Source organism: Humulus lupulus, chromosome X, assembly GCF_963169125.1.
Source record: "Humulus lupulus chromosome X, drHumLupu1.1, whole genome shotgun sequence".
In the NCBI taxonomy this organism is placed as follows: Eukaryota; Viridiplantae; Streptophyta; class Magnoliopsida; order Rosales; family Cannabaceae; genus Humulus; species Humulus lupulus.
In genome coordinates, this window is record NC_084802.1 from 192,382,286 (window position 1) to 192,400,773 (window position 18,488).

The window sequence follows — 18,488 nt, forward strand, 5'->3', positions numbered from 1 at the left end:
CGGTAGGTTTATGTTGGTGACTATTTCATCAAATACCTATCTTGTTTGAGCTAGTGAAAGGATCACTTATTCACTCGATAGGTTTATGTTGGTGACTATTTCATCAAATACCTATCTTGTTTAAGCTAGTGAAAGGGTCACTTATTTGTAAAGCCCAGGTGACCCTATCGTCACATGGCTAATGGGAACGGAACCCACCTTAGTGACTTTAACAACTGTCACTCTTCTATTTTGGACTAAAAGTCCTGGATGATTATTATGATCATCGGTTGATGTTTTATACCCAACATTTCGTGAACTTATTTGCATGCGTGATTAAGGCTGTTATTGCTAGGCATGCACTTTATGATCTGATGACATGTTATTACTGTTCATGATCATAATGAGTTTTCTTGCTGGGCTTCGGCTCACGGGTGCTATGTGGTGCAGGTAAAGGCAAAAGAAAGCTGGACCATTCTTGAGTTGGAGAGCTTAGGTGACGATGTGTACATATGCGCTTCTCGATCGCCACGATCGAGGGTTGAAAGAGGAACTAGGGTTAAACCCTGTTTTGCTGCTTAGATCAGTTGGTTGTAAATATTTTCTTGTAATAGACCTTTAAATTATATTTTTGGGATCCCAATGTATACAGTAAATGTTCTAATGAAACGTTATATCTTAACCAAAATTTTTAAATCCCTAAATCGGTAATCATACTTAGTTACACGTTTATGGACAAATGACTCGATTAGCGAGTTTAGCACTGTTTATAATGCGCACTGTAATGGTCCCTGGAGTTTAGGGCGTTACACTGATCTCCTCGATCACTTGGGGGGCATATAGGGTATACATGATCGCATATAAGTAAATAAGTTAAAATAGCACAACTGATTAGTACTTAGAAAATTTTCAAAAATTTATAAAGTATTGTGCTTCGTCTAGCAAGGACATAAAAAACAAAGAAGCTCTAAATATTTGAAATGAGCAATAAAGTTTAAATCGTATATAGCAAAGCAAATTGTTATATCAAAATAAAATCATATGAGTAGTATATAATATGAATAAAGCAAGAGTAAAAATAGTCACACATATTATCCGAGATTAAAAGCTTCTTGACCAACCATTGTTTTTGCACCAAGGACCTTAAGATCCAAGGTAAGATAAACAATATATATATAATAAGATGCCCCCCTCAAGGCTCCACTACCTCAGAATCTTCCCCTTTAGGCTCCTCTTGCTCAACTCCAGGAGTGGCATGGACTTCTTTAGCAGCAGCAGAAAGCTCCTCCTCTTCACGAGCAACGCACTTGGTGATTTCGTTGTCAAGAAGATGAGCAGGGATGTAGTCAAAATTAGCCACCTTATTGTTCTTCCAAAAATAGGAAAAATTGATTAAAGGTCGCACTCTTGAACTTGGTCAAGTTCTAGGAGCAAGTTCTAGGAGCATGACTCATTGTCATGCTGAAGCTCTTCCTCGAGAAGCTTCTTCTCCTCTGCTGACTTGAGTTGCTACACCTCGAGTTCTTTAACACGAACGTCAAGACTATTCCTCTTCTCTTCAAGCTCCTCTAGCTGGCGCTTGAGTTTTGCCTCCGACTCCTCGAGCACCTCGATCACTTTGCTTTTATTATCGATCTCAGTGTTTTTTCTATCAACGTCCTTCTACAATTCCCAAGAAGCTTGAAACTGGAGAGTATGGGCGTCCTTAAAGTCTTTTACGACATCCTGCGATTTCCTTAAGGCCTCCTCGAGTTTAACTGCTTCGGCACGGGTGTTGTTGAGAGTAATAACACCCTACAGAAACTAACCAAGACAAGATTAAGCACGCGAAAGGAATAAAAGTGTATAAGACTTAGAAGAAAAATTGAAAAACAAATAAAGAGTAACTCACCAAAAGGATTTCGGACAGTTCTCGTCCAAGACTGGAGTCGACTGACGCGTTTTGATGCTTGAAGACAACATCAACACTTGTCGGGTGTTGAATAAGGGTTTGGACCCAGGAAGAGAGGGAGGAAGGAGTGTCCTGCTGCTCGGGGGCGACAACATGAGGAGTGTCTGACGGTTGGCTGGAAGGTGTCGTCGGAGAAGCAATAGGAGATCTGCGAGCAGAAGGATCACTGCTCTGCTACTTTACTGCCGGATGGTTGCTCGAATTGGCCCCCAGAGGGGAAGCATAGAGATTGAGCATCTCTGAATCAAACATGGATATAGTAAAAAAAATGCAAGTGTATCAGATTATGGAAATATATAAATAAGCAGTACATTTATGCAAAGTGTTATATGACTAGGCAGACTTTTCAAAACAGCCTACGACCTCAGCATACACATACAACAAAAGGAAAAACTATAGTACGTGGAATCCCCTCCTCCTCGTCAAAAGACATGGGCTCGTCCTCCTCCACTTCCAGCATTTTCTTGTATTTTCCTTTGTCAATGAAATGAGCTGAGGCTCGAGGGCAAGGAGCATCCCCTTGCTCCCTTATGTTGATCCTTGTTGTCCTCCTCTGAGGGATAGGGACCGCTTGGGACTGGTCGGAACGCCCCAATTCTTCCTCAACTGCTTCCTCACCAGTTCCTCGCCCAACAACACTTTCTTCATTGGCGTGGTGGGTATCAAGCAGATTGAATATCCTGAGGTTATCGTCGGTTGTGAGCAGTCTACAACTCTTTGCTTCAAAGGGAAGCCGATCTAAGACCACTGCTTGCTTGGCCATGTCCACAGTAGGAATGGTTCTATTCCATGGCCCTAAAACACAACAAGAAAAAATAAGGCCAAGGAAAGAAAGGGAAACGAAGAATGTGACCTCGCAGACTAAAATAATTACTTGCTTGTTGGAAAGGTTGATTGTCGGCGGCCAAGGAAGTTGTTATAAAATACTCCTTATTATAACTGCCCACGTTGCTCCTAAACGTGGGCTAAGTCGGGAACTCTTTGGTCTTGTCCCGGTGACACAAGTAGAAGAACCCAGTACCTTTATGGCCTGAATTCGATTTCAAATCGAATAAGTAATGGACCTCATGAGGAGTAGGAGTGGCCCATCCTTGATTGTGATAAAGAATAAATAATGCTGAGAGCATTAAGTATCCATTTGGGGTTATTTGAAAAGGAGCAACATTGAAGTAATTTGTGATGCTTTTAAAATAAAGATGAAGGGGGAAACTTGCACCTGCCTGAATATTATATCTAGATCAGGCACTGTATGCACCACCAAGACTGTGTGCCTGCTGGTCAGGTCGAGGTAGAACTAAATCTACCCCCCTAAGTCCATATCTTTGAGGATACTCCCCAAGTAACCGACTCGAGAGGATATTGGCTGGAGCCACATACCACTTAACCTTCCTCCTCAAGCGGGCTATTCTCTTCGCGATGGGTCTTATGATATCTGTTAACTGCTCATCATCAAAATCAATCTCATCAAAAGGCACATCTTGGGATCATGTCTGCGGTTACTCTTGTGGTTGTTGTTGTTGCAAGGGTTGTTCTCTTTCTAGATGTTCAGGTTGTTGTTGTTATATGGGTTGCACAACATTTTGCGCATTCATCACATACCTAGAAACCTGAGGGTCTGTAGTAGATATGTGTCTGGTTGTTTGCTTGATCCTAGCCATATCTGAAGAACAGAAAGTAACAGTTATGGTCTCTTCAACAAACGAAGACCTGCTTGTTGCCCTTCCTCTGGTCAGAATTCCGACCGGGAGTGGATCAATGAGTCAGGATGCACAATAAAAGTCCTTGTTTTAATTCCTCAATCATCCGGCAATATTCCTGATCGGGAACAAAATCATAATGAGAGTGCTAACCAGATTTATCAGATGGTTCCGGAATATCACGAATGAGGACAATATCTCGTCGACTCCGTTCCACTTCATCGACCAGTGTCTGTAGCAGGTCAGGGTCAATAGAATAATCATTCCCCAATGATCGTGTGCATACATCTGGTGAAAAGTAGAGGGGAGTTGAGCTATTTGACCAGCCTATGCCTATGTGTGTGCCTAACTAAGTGTGATCTGTTCGAGAAACACAATTCTATGCTGGAGCAGAAACTAGTGCAGATTGAAAAGGCAAACAATACTTCTTCTTTGAGTTTTCAAAATTCCTCTCGAAGCCAACAACATGATCAAGGGTAACCCAATACCTAAAATCATTTTCCTACTCCCCAAAAAGACATTTTCCTAGAGAATCAATGATTTTTTGCAAAAAACAGCCAAGTTTTTACGTAAAAAATCAAGAACATCAAGAACACATAGATACAAAATCTCAAAAAATGCTTGGAAAGTATGCGACAAGTAAGAAAATGTCATGCAAACACAAAAAATGAAGTTAGATACTTACTATGATGAAGATTTGATTGAAAAAATGGGAGGAAAAAGGGATTTTAGGAAGAGGAAATGAAGAGCAAGGTCATGTGTTTGAGAGGATTTTAGAGAAAAAGAAAGCTTGGGAAGTTTGAAAAAGTAAAGAATGAAAGGTTACGGGAATACTTATTTATAGGTAACGACTCGGAAGCGAGCAGATGATGTCATCATAAAAAATTCATCATGAGTTTATGAGGTGATGTTATGCGCATGAGTTGGTGAAAAAGGGGCCTCGTTTTTCGCTGAAAAGGTGCAATGATGACAGAGTGGAAAGTGTAACAGACTATTTTACCCAAAAGTCATCACTTGTGTATTCGAGGAGGCATGTACATTGCGTAAACAAGCAAAGCTATGAGCTGTAAAGTGATATTAAGAAGGTGAATAAATGCTTACCTGGTCGAAGATTGGAAGTTTATCCAGTGCTAGTCGCCTTAGGATAAACTTGGGAGGCAAATGTTTAACCCAATTTTGACTTGATGACGTGGCTTCTATGAAAGAGACACGTGGCGTCATACTACATTAAATTCAGAGAGCTGGTCGGAAGGAGTAGCTGATCGAGAAGGCTATGTCAGAATATAAAAGATTTTTTAGCAAAGATCCAATAACCTGCTCGATGAGGGAGCAGACTAGTACCATCCCATGAAGCTGCTCAGAGTACAAGACTTGCTCGATGAGCAGGACACTTTAACCTAGAGATTTGGGTTTCACGAGACACCATCAAATATCCCAAGATATTTATGTAACTAGTATTTAAATTGTAATATTCCTATATTATTTGAATATGTAAATAAATGTATTGATTCCACACCTACACATGTAGGGCCTAGATTTGCTTGTAAGAGCCCATAGCCCACTAGGACTCTCTATAAATAAGAGATTCATTCAATCATTAAGGCTAAGTGAAAATTACGAGAGGAAAAGCTAGAGATATCTTTTGTAAGCACTTTACATACAAAACCTTGGAATTGTATTCTTTTGTCAGCTTAAGAAACTTAGTTGAACCATGTTTCTTCTTAATTTTAAGTTTGACAATTCTTTGATAAATAAAAGTGCAAGTAGACGTAGGTCATTTCCAACTCTTGGGCCGAACCATAATAAATTCTTTGTCGTTTTCTTGATTTCAGTTCATTATAATTCTTTTCTATCGTTTAAATTGACTCAGTGTCGTTAACCAAAACGTTGGTCAACATGTTACTATGTAGTTTAAACACGGTACACGAATTTGTCACTAAATCTTGTTTAGTATGTGTTCATTGAATTAAAGCGATATAGCATATTTATAAATTATGATCCCTTGGGGCATGTAACCCTCATTACAGTCTTTGACACATTATGCAAATTTAAGAAGAAAAATTTGTATAAGACAAGTCGAGCAAAGATAGCATGAACAACATTCTGAAAAAGCAGCTGCTAAAAAAAAATCTCGCGGAGAGCCTAGGGGTGGGAGTGACTGTACAGAAAATGAGCAATTGATATTAAGCCGACGACAATGAATATTTCGACAGAAATTTCATTGCCTGAAATCACTAGAAACACACTAACTCGATAACGGACAGAAAACCCATCCAAGGAACTGAATTCAACTCACTGGTAAATATACTTCATTTGCCCGACAAAGGAGACTGCCAATTTTAGTACCTACTCAGTTATTGTTAAGATTTATAATCAGTTCGAGTATCAGAATATATTCGGTTTGCATGCATCTAATACGAATACGATAACTGTGGCCGCAGGACTAGGTCGCTTGCTTTGATTGAATTACGTTTAAAAGTGATCTTGTTTACTAGTCGTATATTCACATTGACCTGCTAGTTGAAATTCATTTACTGCGAGCGTTTACACCTATTAATTTTGTTTAATACATTGACAATTTTTGACTGTGAAGTATCAACCTTAACAAACTAAAGTCAACGACTAGCTAATGCCAAATTCTCACAATTCACGATTACAATTTAAACAATAAACTCTATATTACAACAAAAATACAAGTTAAGAAAAGAGTTCATATCTTCTTTTCCCTTTGACTATTAATCGTTCATGTTGAAATCGGCCTCAAAAGGATTTGAGCACCATATTTAGGCTGCACGGTTATAAACAACATAGGGGTATGGACGTACGTTGGTGACACCATGAGATAGTAACGCTGCATGACGACGGCCAAGACTATTTTCGCCTCAACCATGGCTAGATTTTGGCCGGCACAAATTCTAGGACCGAGTCCAAATGGACAGAACGAAGCTAGATGCTTCCGAGGCTCAGCAAACCTCAATGGATTGAACTTATTAGCATCTTCTCCCCATATCTCAGGGTCGTGATGAACCGCAGTCAAGGCCAAATACAACTGTGTGTCAGCAGGAATGTCTAGACTTCCAAGCTTAACTCTCTTCAATGTCTTCCTCATCATCAACGCAGCAGGAGAATAGAGTCGAAGTGTTTCATTGATTATCATTGTCAGCTAAACCAATATGTAAAGTTCAAGTAAGCATATTTGTGCTAAATACTAAACAAGAAAAAAATAATAATAAGAACTGAAAGACTTAGCACTAAACTCTTAAGAAACTAAAATTGAACTTACAATTTTAAGATCATTTAAATTATCTGCAAGTGGAAGTCCATTGAATCCGCAGACTCGAACTACTTCTTCCCTGGCCTTGCTCTGCCATTCCGGGTGCTGAGCTAAAAGAAGGAGAGCCCAAGTCAAAAGATTGGCAGTGGTTTCCTTTCCTGCAAAATAGAAAGTCTTGCACTCGTCTACGATTTCCTCTACTCCTAGTTTCTCTTCCTTGCCATCCTGATTTTTATGTGAAGACATTAGAAGAGTAAGTAGGTTCCTTGAATTTTCACTTGTCTTGCTATTTGTCATTACTAGCCTCTTCACTGAATCACGAGTTTCCTTCTCTAGTCTCCTCCTCTCTCTGTTGTCCTTCGTGGGCAAAAACCTGTGTTTGAAAACCATTGCTTCGTTCAAAGAATACACCAAATATGAACTAATCTTCTTACGGGTTTCTTCTATTTTCTACATAAGACATGCATATAATATTTATAAGTTATACACATTGATAGATTTTGTAGCAAAGAACAGACAAGTCACCTGAATCCAGGAATATATATACTTCTAACTGCCTTGGAGAAAAGATACATTTGCATTTCTTGCAGGTCGAATATGCGTTTCCCTTCTTCAAAACTACTTCCGAAAGCTGTTCTAGATATAATGTCTGCCGAAACTTCGTGAACTTCCTTGTGCACATCTATTTCAAATTCATCCCTTTCTTCTCTTATTTCCTCCCACTTTTCAACCTTTTTTATTATACTTGTCACCATATCTGGCACCCAACTCTAAAAAAATTTACCCAAGGGAAACATATCATGAAGAGATAACATTATAGTTTTTGGGATAAAAACTGTGTCATGGCCAAAAAATGTCAACTTTCATGTAAAAGGAAAGATAAGATCCATCTCCTAGACAAAAAATACACCTTTTGTGGTAAAAAAGAATAGCTAATGAAAATTTTATTCAAGTTGATATGCTAACATATATAGTTCACAAATTAATTCATTATAAAATGATTTTTTAAGAGCAAAACCAACAACCCCCTACTCAATTAATTCTAATAGAAACCCCGTAAAGTCAAATTAATATGTTATAAAAATAATAAATTACATTTATTTTTGTGTGTAAAAAAATTATAAATTTGATTATTCAAATAATGCACATATTTTTTTGAACTAAAATCTCTAAAATCATATATTATTTGAAAAAAATATATATAATCAATAAATAATACTATATGAATTAGATAAAAAAAATGTTATTATAATACATATTATAGGATAAAAAAATAATATAAAGCTGAAAGGGTTGCAAAAATTAAAGGTAAAAGAATGATAAGGCACATACATACTAATTAGCTAGTAAATGTATCATAAAATATAAAAAAAAAATAAAAAATAAAAAGTTTAATAATACCTTGACACGCTCCATACTGAAGGCTTGGTTTGCAATCCTTCTATGAATAGCCCATGAGTCTCCTTCAAGCCCAACAAGGCCCTGTCCAAACAGCTGCTTATTGGAGGGGTTAAACCCGACCTTTCCAAACAGACCACTGGTGTTCATAAGGACCTCCTTTATTAGCTCTGGGTCAGCAATTGCCAACCTGGGCTTGGGCCCAAACCAATACAAGAAAGTCTTCCCGTACATGCGAGACCACTTATGGTAAAATGGGGACACGAATGGAAGCACATCATTGTCGATCAGAGTTGACTTTGTCTGAATCTCGGTGAAAAGACGCCGGATTTGGGCTGTGTTCCCGAACAATAGACGGTAACCTGGGCCACTCACGCCTTGATTATGAAACTGCCTTTGGATTTTCAATGGGACCCAAATTGTGGAGTAAGCGAATTTCGCAAGGGTTACGAAGAGGAGAAGGATCATGAGCATGATAAGAATTGGTAGACTCATCGTATTGTAATGTTTCTCAGAGAAATTTCCAGGGTTGATGAAGTACAAGGGGTTCTGTTAAGTTAAGATTAGATTAGATTAGTTCTGTTCTTTTCTAGAAAATTGCTGCCACAGTATGCGAAAGTAATATCTTTGATACCATCTATCATTCCAAAAACTCTAATAACATCATCCCAGTAATCCAGAAACCTGACAAAGAAAACATTACATTACATGTGCAATTGCAATTTGGAAAACTATGATCCAATGGTATATCGATTCAGATAATTATAAATTCAATTAATTGATTATTGCTTTCACCATAAACCCATTACGCCGCTTCACTACCGCTATTCAAAAATGAAAAAAGAAAACTTCTTTGCAAGAAACCTCACCTTGCAGAGCAATTGGAATTAGGAACCGATATATAACCCTAGAAAGCCTGAAAAAGCAAGCTCCAGAGACTAAAGGCCATAATCAAGAAACTCCTCTATCTATCCCTCTTTCTGCAACTTTCCCAATGTACTAGCGATCGGCTTCAACTAGATCATACATGAATGTTTGGAAACCAAGAAATTTGATCAGCTCAGATTATAGTTAGGTTTGGTGTTTTCCTCTATAGCACCCGACCCCGACAAATTGAATAATCAATACATAATATAACAGAGACGGCTGCTTCTGTATGCCTTTTATTATTTAATTTTGGACAAATTTTATTGGGACTTTATCTATTTGTCTAAATATTTGTTTTGGGATTTTGGGATGGGGAATTTCAGTATTTATGCATAATAGTCTTTCATATTACAAAAAAATACTATTATTATTCACATTTTCAATTTAATGCTAAACATTCATTTTCTATTAAAAATACCTCTTTCACTTTTACACTCAAAAAAATTTGAAACTATCATTTCTCTCTCCACACTCTCGGTTTCTCCCTCTCTCAAACCTAACAAAAACCCCAAAATCCTGAAGAGCCCCAACCCCAGTCGATCCCCACCGCCATCAAGCCTCTCAGGCAACTCCTCTCCCCCATCGCCCAACCCCCATCGAGCCTCACCCATGACGACTCATTCCCTTTGAAATCGAGACCCACGACGCATTTTTCCTCCCACGGCGACAAGCAAATGTTAGATCTCGAACGCAAATCTATTTTTAAGCGAAATGCATGTTGAATCTGTGATCTATGGAGTGGGTTCGTCAAATTTGTGGTTTTTCTTTCCAGGTTTGAACCAGTGGCTCGATAGGTTCAATGGTAGCTCAATAGGGGCTTTATGGGGGTAATATGAATGCTTGGATAGAAGCTCGATAGGAGCTTGATGGGTAATATGAATGCTTGGATAGAAGCTCGATATGGGCTTGATGGTGTACCAATGAGGGTTGTGAGTTGATATACTTAGTAAGAATTGGAAATAAAAATTTTCAATCAATACACTGAGTACTCATAACAAAAAAGCAGAAAGGCATAATATGTCATATGTAAAAGCTGTCAAGTACAAGGTGCCCCACCATTGGCATGGAAGGAAAGACAGAGTAAAAAACCAAAAGAAGACTAACTAGGGCGATGAGTACCATCTGAAAGACCACCCTGAGCCTCGGCAGCCTCACCAGCTAAACACTTCCTAAGCTCCTTCACTCGCGTCTTCTCAAGAAGGAAATCCAAGTTCAGATTTTTGTTGGACTTCTAGATCAAGTAAAAGCAAGAGAAAGTTGTCTCTGAATACTCTTCTCGAGCCTTGTCCCGAGCAGCTTTGACCTCTTGCTCCTTCTCGACAATAGCGTCCTTCCGAAATTGGTCCATGTCAGCAATCAGTTTCTCTTTCTTGGCTTCAGACTGTTGGAGCTGATCGGCTAGTTTCCCCTCCACCTGGGTTATCCTGAGATTCAACTCGATTACTTCCTGCTGTTTGAGCTCCATGGCACTACGGAGGGTGTTGATATCTTCATCCTTTGAAGCAATGTCAGCATCCCTAGATCCAAGAACATGCCTAAGGTCCAACACCTCTTGGCGGACAGCTTCAAGCTCGGAACGAAGGTTGGAGAGCATAGAGGTATACTCCACAGACCTATCACGGACATGAGAGACTAGCATCAGTGCCTGCAAGACAAAAACAAAGCTAGGACCCTTCAACGACAGGCTGCTAGGTATATCCTGATTGATGGAATCTTGTACCGAAGGGGATACTCAATGCCACTCCTCAGGTGTATTTCGAAAGAGAAGGCCAAAGAATTGATGAGAGAGGTCCACGAAGGCTTTTGTGGGGACCATGCTGGGGGGCAGAGTTTATCAAAAAAGATCCTAAGGCAAGGATACTTCTGGCCAACAATGAATGAAGACTCGATGGAATTTGTGTGGAGGTGTGACAAATGCCAGAGGTTCTCCAAAATTCCACGAGCAGCCCCTAATGAGCTAAAACAGATGCAAAGTATAGATCTAATCGGATCTCTGCCCACAGGAAAGGGCGGCGTCAAGTACGTCGTAGTGGCCGTCGATTACTTCACTAAATGAGTCGAAGCTGAACCACTTGCAACCATAACGACCAAGAAAGTGCTGGATTTCGTAGTAAAAAACATTGTGTGTCGCTATGGATTGCCAAGAAAAATTGTCTCAGAAAACAACACCCAGTTTGATAGTGATCTGTTCACAGATTTTTGCGAGCGGCATGGAATTATCAAGAGCTTTCCTTCAGTTTCTCACCCTCAAACAAACGGACAAGTTGAGGCAGTCAATAAAACGCTAAAAGATACTCTGAAGAAAAGACTTGAAGAAGCAAAAAGGGCATGGCCAGAGCAATTGCCTGAAGTCCTTTGGTCATACAGAATGTCCCATCGCACAGCAATAGGCCATACCCCATTTTCCTTAGCTTATGGATATGAGGCTATGTTGCCTGTTGAGTTAGATCCGCCATCGCATCGAAGAATATCGTACGATCAAGGATTTAATAGCCAGCTATTGATGGAATCTCTAGATTTGGTCGATGAAAAGCGAAAGCAAGCCCAACTCCAAGTAGCAGCTTACCAACAAAAAGTCGCTCGGTATTTCAATTCTAAAGTACGCAAAAGGAAATTCAATGTCGGAGATTTGGTACTTCGAAGGGTTTTCCTCAACACCCGCGACCAGGCTACTGGAGTACTCGGACCTAATTGGGTAGGATCGTACCAAATTGAAGAAGTCCTCCATCCAAGCATTTACAAACTTGCTCGCTTCAATGGAGATCTCATTCCTCGCTTTGGAATGGAGAACACATGCGCAAGTACTATCAATAAACAATTCTTCTTAAAGAATTGGCTTGTATTAATTTTACTTTTTACAAGTTATGAAAAAGGGTTGGTCATTTTATGTGACTGGTCGCTTATAAGTGTAAGATCATTTTGTTGATCACTCGTACAGACATGTTTTGTCCATTTATTACGAGAAAAAAAAATGGACTGTGTGCAGCCAGTCATTCTTGCCAACTATTGTATTTATTACAAGTATTTGCTCATTACGTGTGTTATTTTGCTGTATTATCATTTTTATAAGTCTTTATTACGAGCAGAAATGTTCGAACAGGGTTCGGTCAAGGCAAGTGACCGAGGACCTAAAGCTCCTCCCTCACTTGGGGGGCATATAAGGTACCTAGTAAGCAAAGCATATTAACAGGTATGAAAACATACGAGCAAAATAAGTGAAAGCATGCTACAGTACTTGGAGTATTTTGTTAAATTAAACCAAAGTACTATGCTAAGTTCGATCATGTGAACAGATGTTATAATAAAATGCAAGTATTATAATATCAAAAAGGAAACATTTTACACCGCGAGCAGTTACTGCTTGGATGTAATTGTCTGTTAAAAGTTAAAGATGCCCATGCAGGAATAAATATAATTGTCTTGAAGTACATATAAAAAAAAAAGATAAAAAAAAATTATAATCATGAGGCAGGAGGGTCTTATGGATTTTCCTGGTCGACTGCAGCTTCGACTTCATTCTCCACGCCTTCAACGCCAGTGGCCAAAGAGATCTCGGGCAAGGCTGGGGTTTTCGCTCTTTCTTCTTCCTCCAAGCGAGCGACGCACCGGGCTATTTCAGTTTGCCTCATGCGCTCAGGGAGATAGCCGAAATCGTCCCCTTGGTTGTGTTTCCAGAAATCATAAAAGCACTTGGATGTGGCGCCCTTGTACCTCTCCAGATTGATGACGTTGGTTTTTTCGAGATCGTTGATGCGAGCCTCCAACTTATCAGCCTCTTGCCTGCTCTCGATCAGGTCCGTTTTGGCTTCGCGAAAATTGATGAGATGGGACTCTTTGTACTTCTCCTTTGCTTCGAGGGCTTTGTCCAGAGCAGCCTGCTTTTGCTTCATCTCCTCGGCCAGTTTATTTTTCTCTTCGAGCAATGCCGCATTTGCCTTCTGAGCTACCTCAAGTTGCTCTGTATATTTCGCTTCAACAGCCTTAAGCTCCTCCGTTGCTCGGATGCCTTGGATTGCTCAGTGATGACCCCCGAGCGTAGCTGGCCGGCAGTCATGGTCAGCATTGCCTGCTATCAGAACAAAATTTAAAATGACTATAATAGATAAAAAGATTGAGTCTCAACGGGAAGAGAAAACTTACACTGGCAAGCTTGTTTAGTGCGCGGTTCAAGATCTAGTCGACGTCCATCGACTCTGTCCCAGCCATCGTGCCTCAGGATCCTTGTCATCCTGTCCTTGGCCGATTTTAGAGCGCGGCTCAATAAGTCATCTCCTGTTTGAACAGGGGCAGCTGGCTATGTCTAATCGACATGAGCCGGTGGAGGAGGGGTTGACCCGACCGGTGCAAGCGGAGATTGCTGCTCGAGGGGAGATGTAATGCCCCAAATTTCCTAATAAGGTTTAGGACCTTGATTAGGAGGCCGGGAGGGCCATAATTGATTTATTATGGCATTTAATGATTATATGCATGTTTATGTGAATTATATTATTATATGATGGTGAATGCATGCATATGGGCTAATATTCTAAAAGCAAGGGCATTTTGGTAATTTGGCCGTTGGGGGCGTGATTGTGTAATTTCATGCATATGGGTGAATTATAATTTTACCACATTATATGTGGATTGGTTCGAGCCATTCGACATGAGACGATCATGGGAATGCAAGTTTTCGGTCTAGTCATAACGGGATTAAGTTCGGGGCTCGGAGTGAGTCTCGGGGTAATTTGGTACTTAGAACGTTGCCGGGAATTAAAGGGTAATGTGATATGATTTATTGGCATTTGAGAATATTGAGATTAGCGGGAATTGGAGAGCGTTAATTATGATTAACGGTATTGGTTGGAAAGGACAATTTTGCCCTTGGGGTGGCTTTAGGAACCTTAAGTGACCTAGGGGTATTTTGGTCATTTGATTGGATTTATATGGACTTTAAGCTGTAGAAAAACAGAACCAAAACAGAGCGTCATCATCCTCATCTTTCTCTCTTTGCCGTACACCATTTTCCTTCTTTTCCCCTTTGGAATTTTGAAGCCAATTTGAAGGAATAAGCTAGGAAATCAAGGGTTGAGCTTAGGAACTTGAATCAGCCATTGAAGGGGTTTGAAAACCGAGCTTGAGGTAAGGAAACTCAGCCATGAAAGTTTGATTATACTCTGTTTTCTTTTAAGTTTCAGCTTGTGATTTCTTGGTGGTTAGTTGGAATTAATGGAAGTTTAATTGATATTTAACTTGGGTTTTGATGTGGGTGAGTTGTAGATGATGTTTGGTGATTGAATTGGGTGTTAGGTTGAGGTTTGGGACTGGTTTGAAGGTTTGGTTTCGAGGGAAACGCAGGGGAAGAAAATCTGACTGTTGCTGGTTTGCGTAATGTGTCGCGGCCTGGCTATGGCTTGGCGCGGCCTGAGTGTGCTTCTGAGGCAATTATGCCTCTGTCAGGGAGATGAGCCACTGTAACGTCCTACGTTTTTGGGTACCTTTAAACGACTCGGGTCGGGATTTTTCCCCCGGGTTAAGAATATTATTTTAAATAATATTATATTTTGTTTGGAAGTATTCCATGAGTTATTGCTAGCCAAAATATGAATTTTGTGATTTTAAAAGTCAAGATAAGACTTTCGGTCGTGGACCGACACAAAAACCCTGATCGGGTAAAAATCTCGGAAAATAAAACGAAAAATCATGGCAATTATATTTTGGGCATAAAATACATTCATAAAAGTTAAAGTTTGGTCAAAAATAATAAACCTAAAAGAAAATGGAAATTTTAGGGCATTTTGTGTTAAATGCCTAATTTTACCGAAATAGGGAATTTTATTCCATGAATTGACCTTAGGTTAAATTTTATTATGTGATTAATTAAATTAAATGTGAGAGACATTTAATTTAATTAATTAATGTTTAGTTTGGTGATTAAAACTTAATAAGAGTGAAAAATGTGTCAAAAGCCAATTTGGACTTTTCTTCTTATGAAACATTAATAACATTTATAAAAAAAAATTAAAAAAAAATGAAATGATCATATATGTAGCAAAGAGTGGCCGGCCATGTGGTGTTTTAGAGTGGTGTGAACCCAAATTTTATAAAATTTAAACCCCATTTAATTAAGAAGTCAAGTGGGCAAGTGGGTAGAAAAGCACTCAAGTACTTTGTGATATTTTGAAGAGTTTTGTGAGCAATTCCCACACTAAGAACCGATCACTCTCCCTCTCTCATTCACTATCATCTTTTTTGAAGACCTCTCAAAGTGTTCCCTCAATATTCAACCTCAAGAACACCAAGGAAAACTTGGAGGCTAAGTCTTGGTCTAGGAAGTATTTTCCCTAAGGTAAAGCTTCACTAATCTAGGCTTTTGTAAAGTTTTAAGCTTAGAGTTTCAAATAGCTAATTAACTATGTTGTTGGGGGAAGTTGGTTAGGGATTTTTGAAAGGTTTTGGAGGAGTCAAAGCTTATAGGAAGGTCCAAACCTTAAGCAAGAACACCAAAGAGGTAAAAAGTTTACTTTTGATGATTTTGTTGTAGGGTTTTTAGTTTTAAGCATTATTTTGTATATCTAATGCTTAAAGTTTCTTGTTGGTGATGTAATAAGGTTATGGTAGTTGTTTAATAATTTTTATGATGCATGAGTATTGATTTTTGAAAATGGGAACCAAAACCCCCAAGGGTTTTGTAGGATACCCTAAAACAAAACATGTTTTAAGCTGTGACTTCCAAGGGGTCAAGCAGCCACTGTATATTGTTTTTGAAAAATTAAATTGTACTGTGAGGTTGTTGAGATTGAGTACATAAAATTGAGCTTTTGAAACACAAAAAAATGTTTAGAAATGAGTAAGTTATGCTATTTCAAAGTTTAGGTAAAAAACTGTTTTTTCGTATTCTTATTTTCGGAACCAAGTTTGGACAGCCACTGTATAGGGCAAATGAACCCAGTTTTTTCTAAAATTTTGTGGACATATTTCTGGCATAACCTATTATTCCACTGTAAAATTTGGTAAGAAAATACTGAACGGTTTGAAAGTTATTAACTGTCAAAGTTTGGAAAAAATAAGGACTTGAAAATAATGTCATTTTTACCTCATTGTTGGAAAATGATTTCACCAATCAAAAATGCTCATTTTGACCTAAGATTTTACAAAGACCTAAATGACATAACAAAAATGGAATTGGGAAATTTTGGTAACAATTGGGTAAGTAAATTTCAAGTTATGAACTAACGAAGTATGTAGTTAAAAATGTGAAAAATAGGATTTTCACACTTAGTGTAAAAATGAGATTTTGGAACATAAGGTAAAAAGTAAAATTTTGCTTATTTCAATATATAAATTGGTAAGTCTTCAAATCATATTTTCACTAAAATTACCCCTTTGAGTTTAAATGAATTATTTTTATTAAAGAGTTTTTATTCTTTCTAAAAATAAGAGATTTAATTTATTAATAGTTAATAAATTAAAAGAGGGTTTAAAATCCTATATTTTGATAAAATAATTAAATGAATTATTTTTCTAGTAAGTAAAAATTGATTAATTGCTTTTGGAAAATTAATTAGTCAAGATGAGAAATTTATAACGGTTTTCCTAATTAAGACAAATTAGGCAATTTTCTTAAATCGGTTTTTAGATATTAAAACTTTAAGAAAACTAAAAGGAAAATTTAAAGAGTTTATTTTCTTTAAAAATAATTAAGGAATTTGTTAGTATTTTCTGGATATAATACCGGCTAAAATCTTACATATTTTAACCGACTAGTCGAAAGTGCGGGTTAATAGCGATACCTTGAAAGAATAAGATTTTTAGCGGGTTGTGGGGAAATACCATTGTGATACCCGAGCCTAGGTATCGAGACCTTAGGATAGGTCTCCCCGAGACTTAGGGTTTAGTCTCGAATATTTTGTATGACTTTCCTTAATAGGTTTAAAACCAAATAAGGATTATAAATCCTTACAAATGACTTTTATTAAAATGACCAAACTGCCCAAAATAATAATAATGAATTATGAGTGCCATAATTAATCCGAGTATACTGTATGGATAACTACAGTATTGGCTAAGCGTAACTGGACTGAACGTTGGAGGGTGAAAACCTGCTGAGCGCTAAGGACTCCAAGTAAGTCAACTTATATGTTATACCCAGATTTCGAGCCATAGTAAATATGACCTCGAAAGCTGAGTTCGCATTAAATGGTCTCGTGAGGGTTAGGGTATGCTCTACGATTGTAAATCGAAGCCTGCAAAGTACGATACATGACCTCGAATGTACTGACCTCGAAATGATCTCGATCTCGAAGGATAGCTCTGAGAGCCCCTCATCTTCAGGAACAACTTCGGAGCAGGGATATCGAGCTCGATGTACTATCTCGAAAGCAATGGTAGCTCGGGAGATGTCAGTAGCTCGCACAATGACGTGAAACCTGAGATGCTGAAGCCTTGGAGATACGCTATGACCACCTTGAATATCTACAAGTATTGTAAGCATGAGATGTAATCCTCATTTATTGATATAAATCCCCAAGAATTATGGGATATTATTTAGTCAGTTATGCGTTTCCTGATCTTTGGGGAACGTTTCCTTTTATATCTGATTATTGGCATTTAAAGCCATTTATTTTTATTCACAAAAGAGTAACTACCCAAAATATGTGGGATAGTATTCTGCATCCTTCTCTATAAATAGAGAAGCCATGCACCATTGTAATGGACCGAAATTCTGATCCTTGAGAGAAAACTCTGGAGAATTCATGCTAAAGAATTGTTCAGAGATAATCTTTAGATTAATAACAGAGACTCGTGGACTAGGCAGATTTAACTGCTGAACCACGTAAAAAACCGTGTTTGATTCGTTTGTTTATTTTTGGCCATTGTCTTAAATTGTTTACGTGCTCTCTTCTTTTATCTGTTGACGAAAACGGCGTCAACAGTTTGGTGCTTTCATTGAGAGCCTCAAGCATCCATCCCAGAGAGATTCATGGCTGCAAACAATCAGAACACTCCTGAAGAAAATTACCCAAGGCGTCCTGGAAAACAACCAATGGAGAACCCGGACGCTGAAGAAAGGAGTGGGTCCTCTGATTCCCGGGGACCACCTCCACAACCAAGAGATGAGGACATGTACTATAACCCTGAGCGTTATGTCCCTATCGTAGAATTGGATAATCGACAGCTGAAACAGCTGTTGGCAGATGCCAACAAACGTAACGAGGAGTTGACTAGGATAGCCGCGGAGGCGCAGGTGGCTCAGCCCCCGCTCCCGCGTCAAGACCAAGTCCCT

The 18,488-nt window shown here is 38.7% G+C and overlaps 1 protein-coding gene across 2 annotated transcripts; it reads right to left on the minus strand.

Annotated features, from left to right (window-relative positions):
- Window positions 1-6,129: 6,129 nt before the first annotated feature.
- LOC133803384 (cytochrome P450 734A6) lies at window positions 6,130-9,495 on the minus strand. 2 transcript variants are annotated; one of them, XM_062241411.1, is made up of 6 exons: window positions 9,169-9,495; window positions 8,934-8,983; window positions 8,303-8,848; window positions 7,427-7,671; window positions 6,911-7,274; window positions 6,130-6,790 (listed from the first exon to the last, which is right to left on the minus strand). In XM_062241411.1, exons 2-6 carry the CDS (start codon window positions 8,934-8,936, stop codon window positions 6,371-6,373), a joined length of 1,578 nt encoding a protein of 525 aa, XP_062097395.1. In that variant the 5' UTR covers window positions 8,937-8,983; window positions 9,169-9,495; the 3' UTR covers window positions 6,130-6,370. The 2 variants fall into 2 exon arrangements, with proteins under 2 accessions (XP_062097395.1, XP_062097396.1); XM_062241412.1 differs by lacking the exon at window positions 8,934-8,983 and having other exon boundaries at window positions 9,169-9,494.
- Between the last annotated feature and the right edge of the window lie 8,993 nt (window positions 9,496-18,488).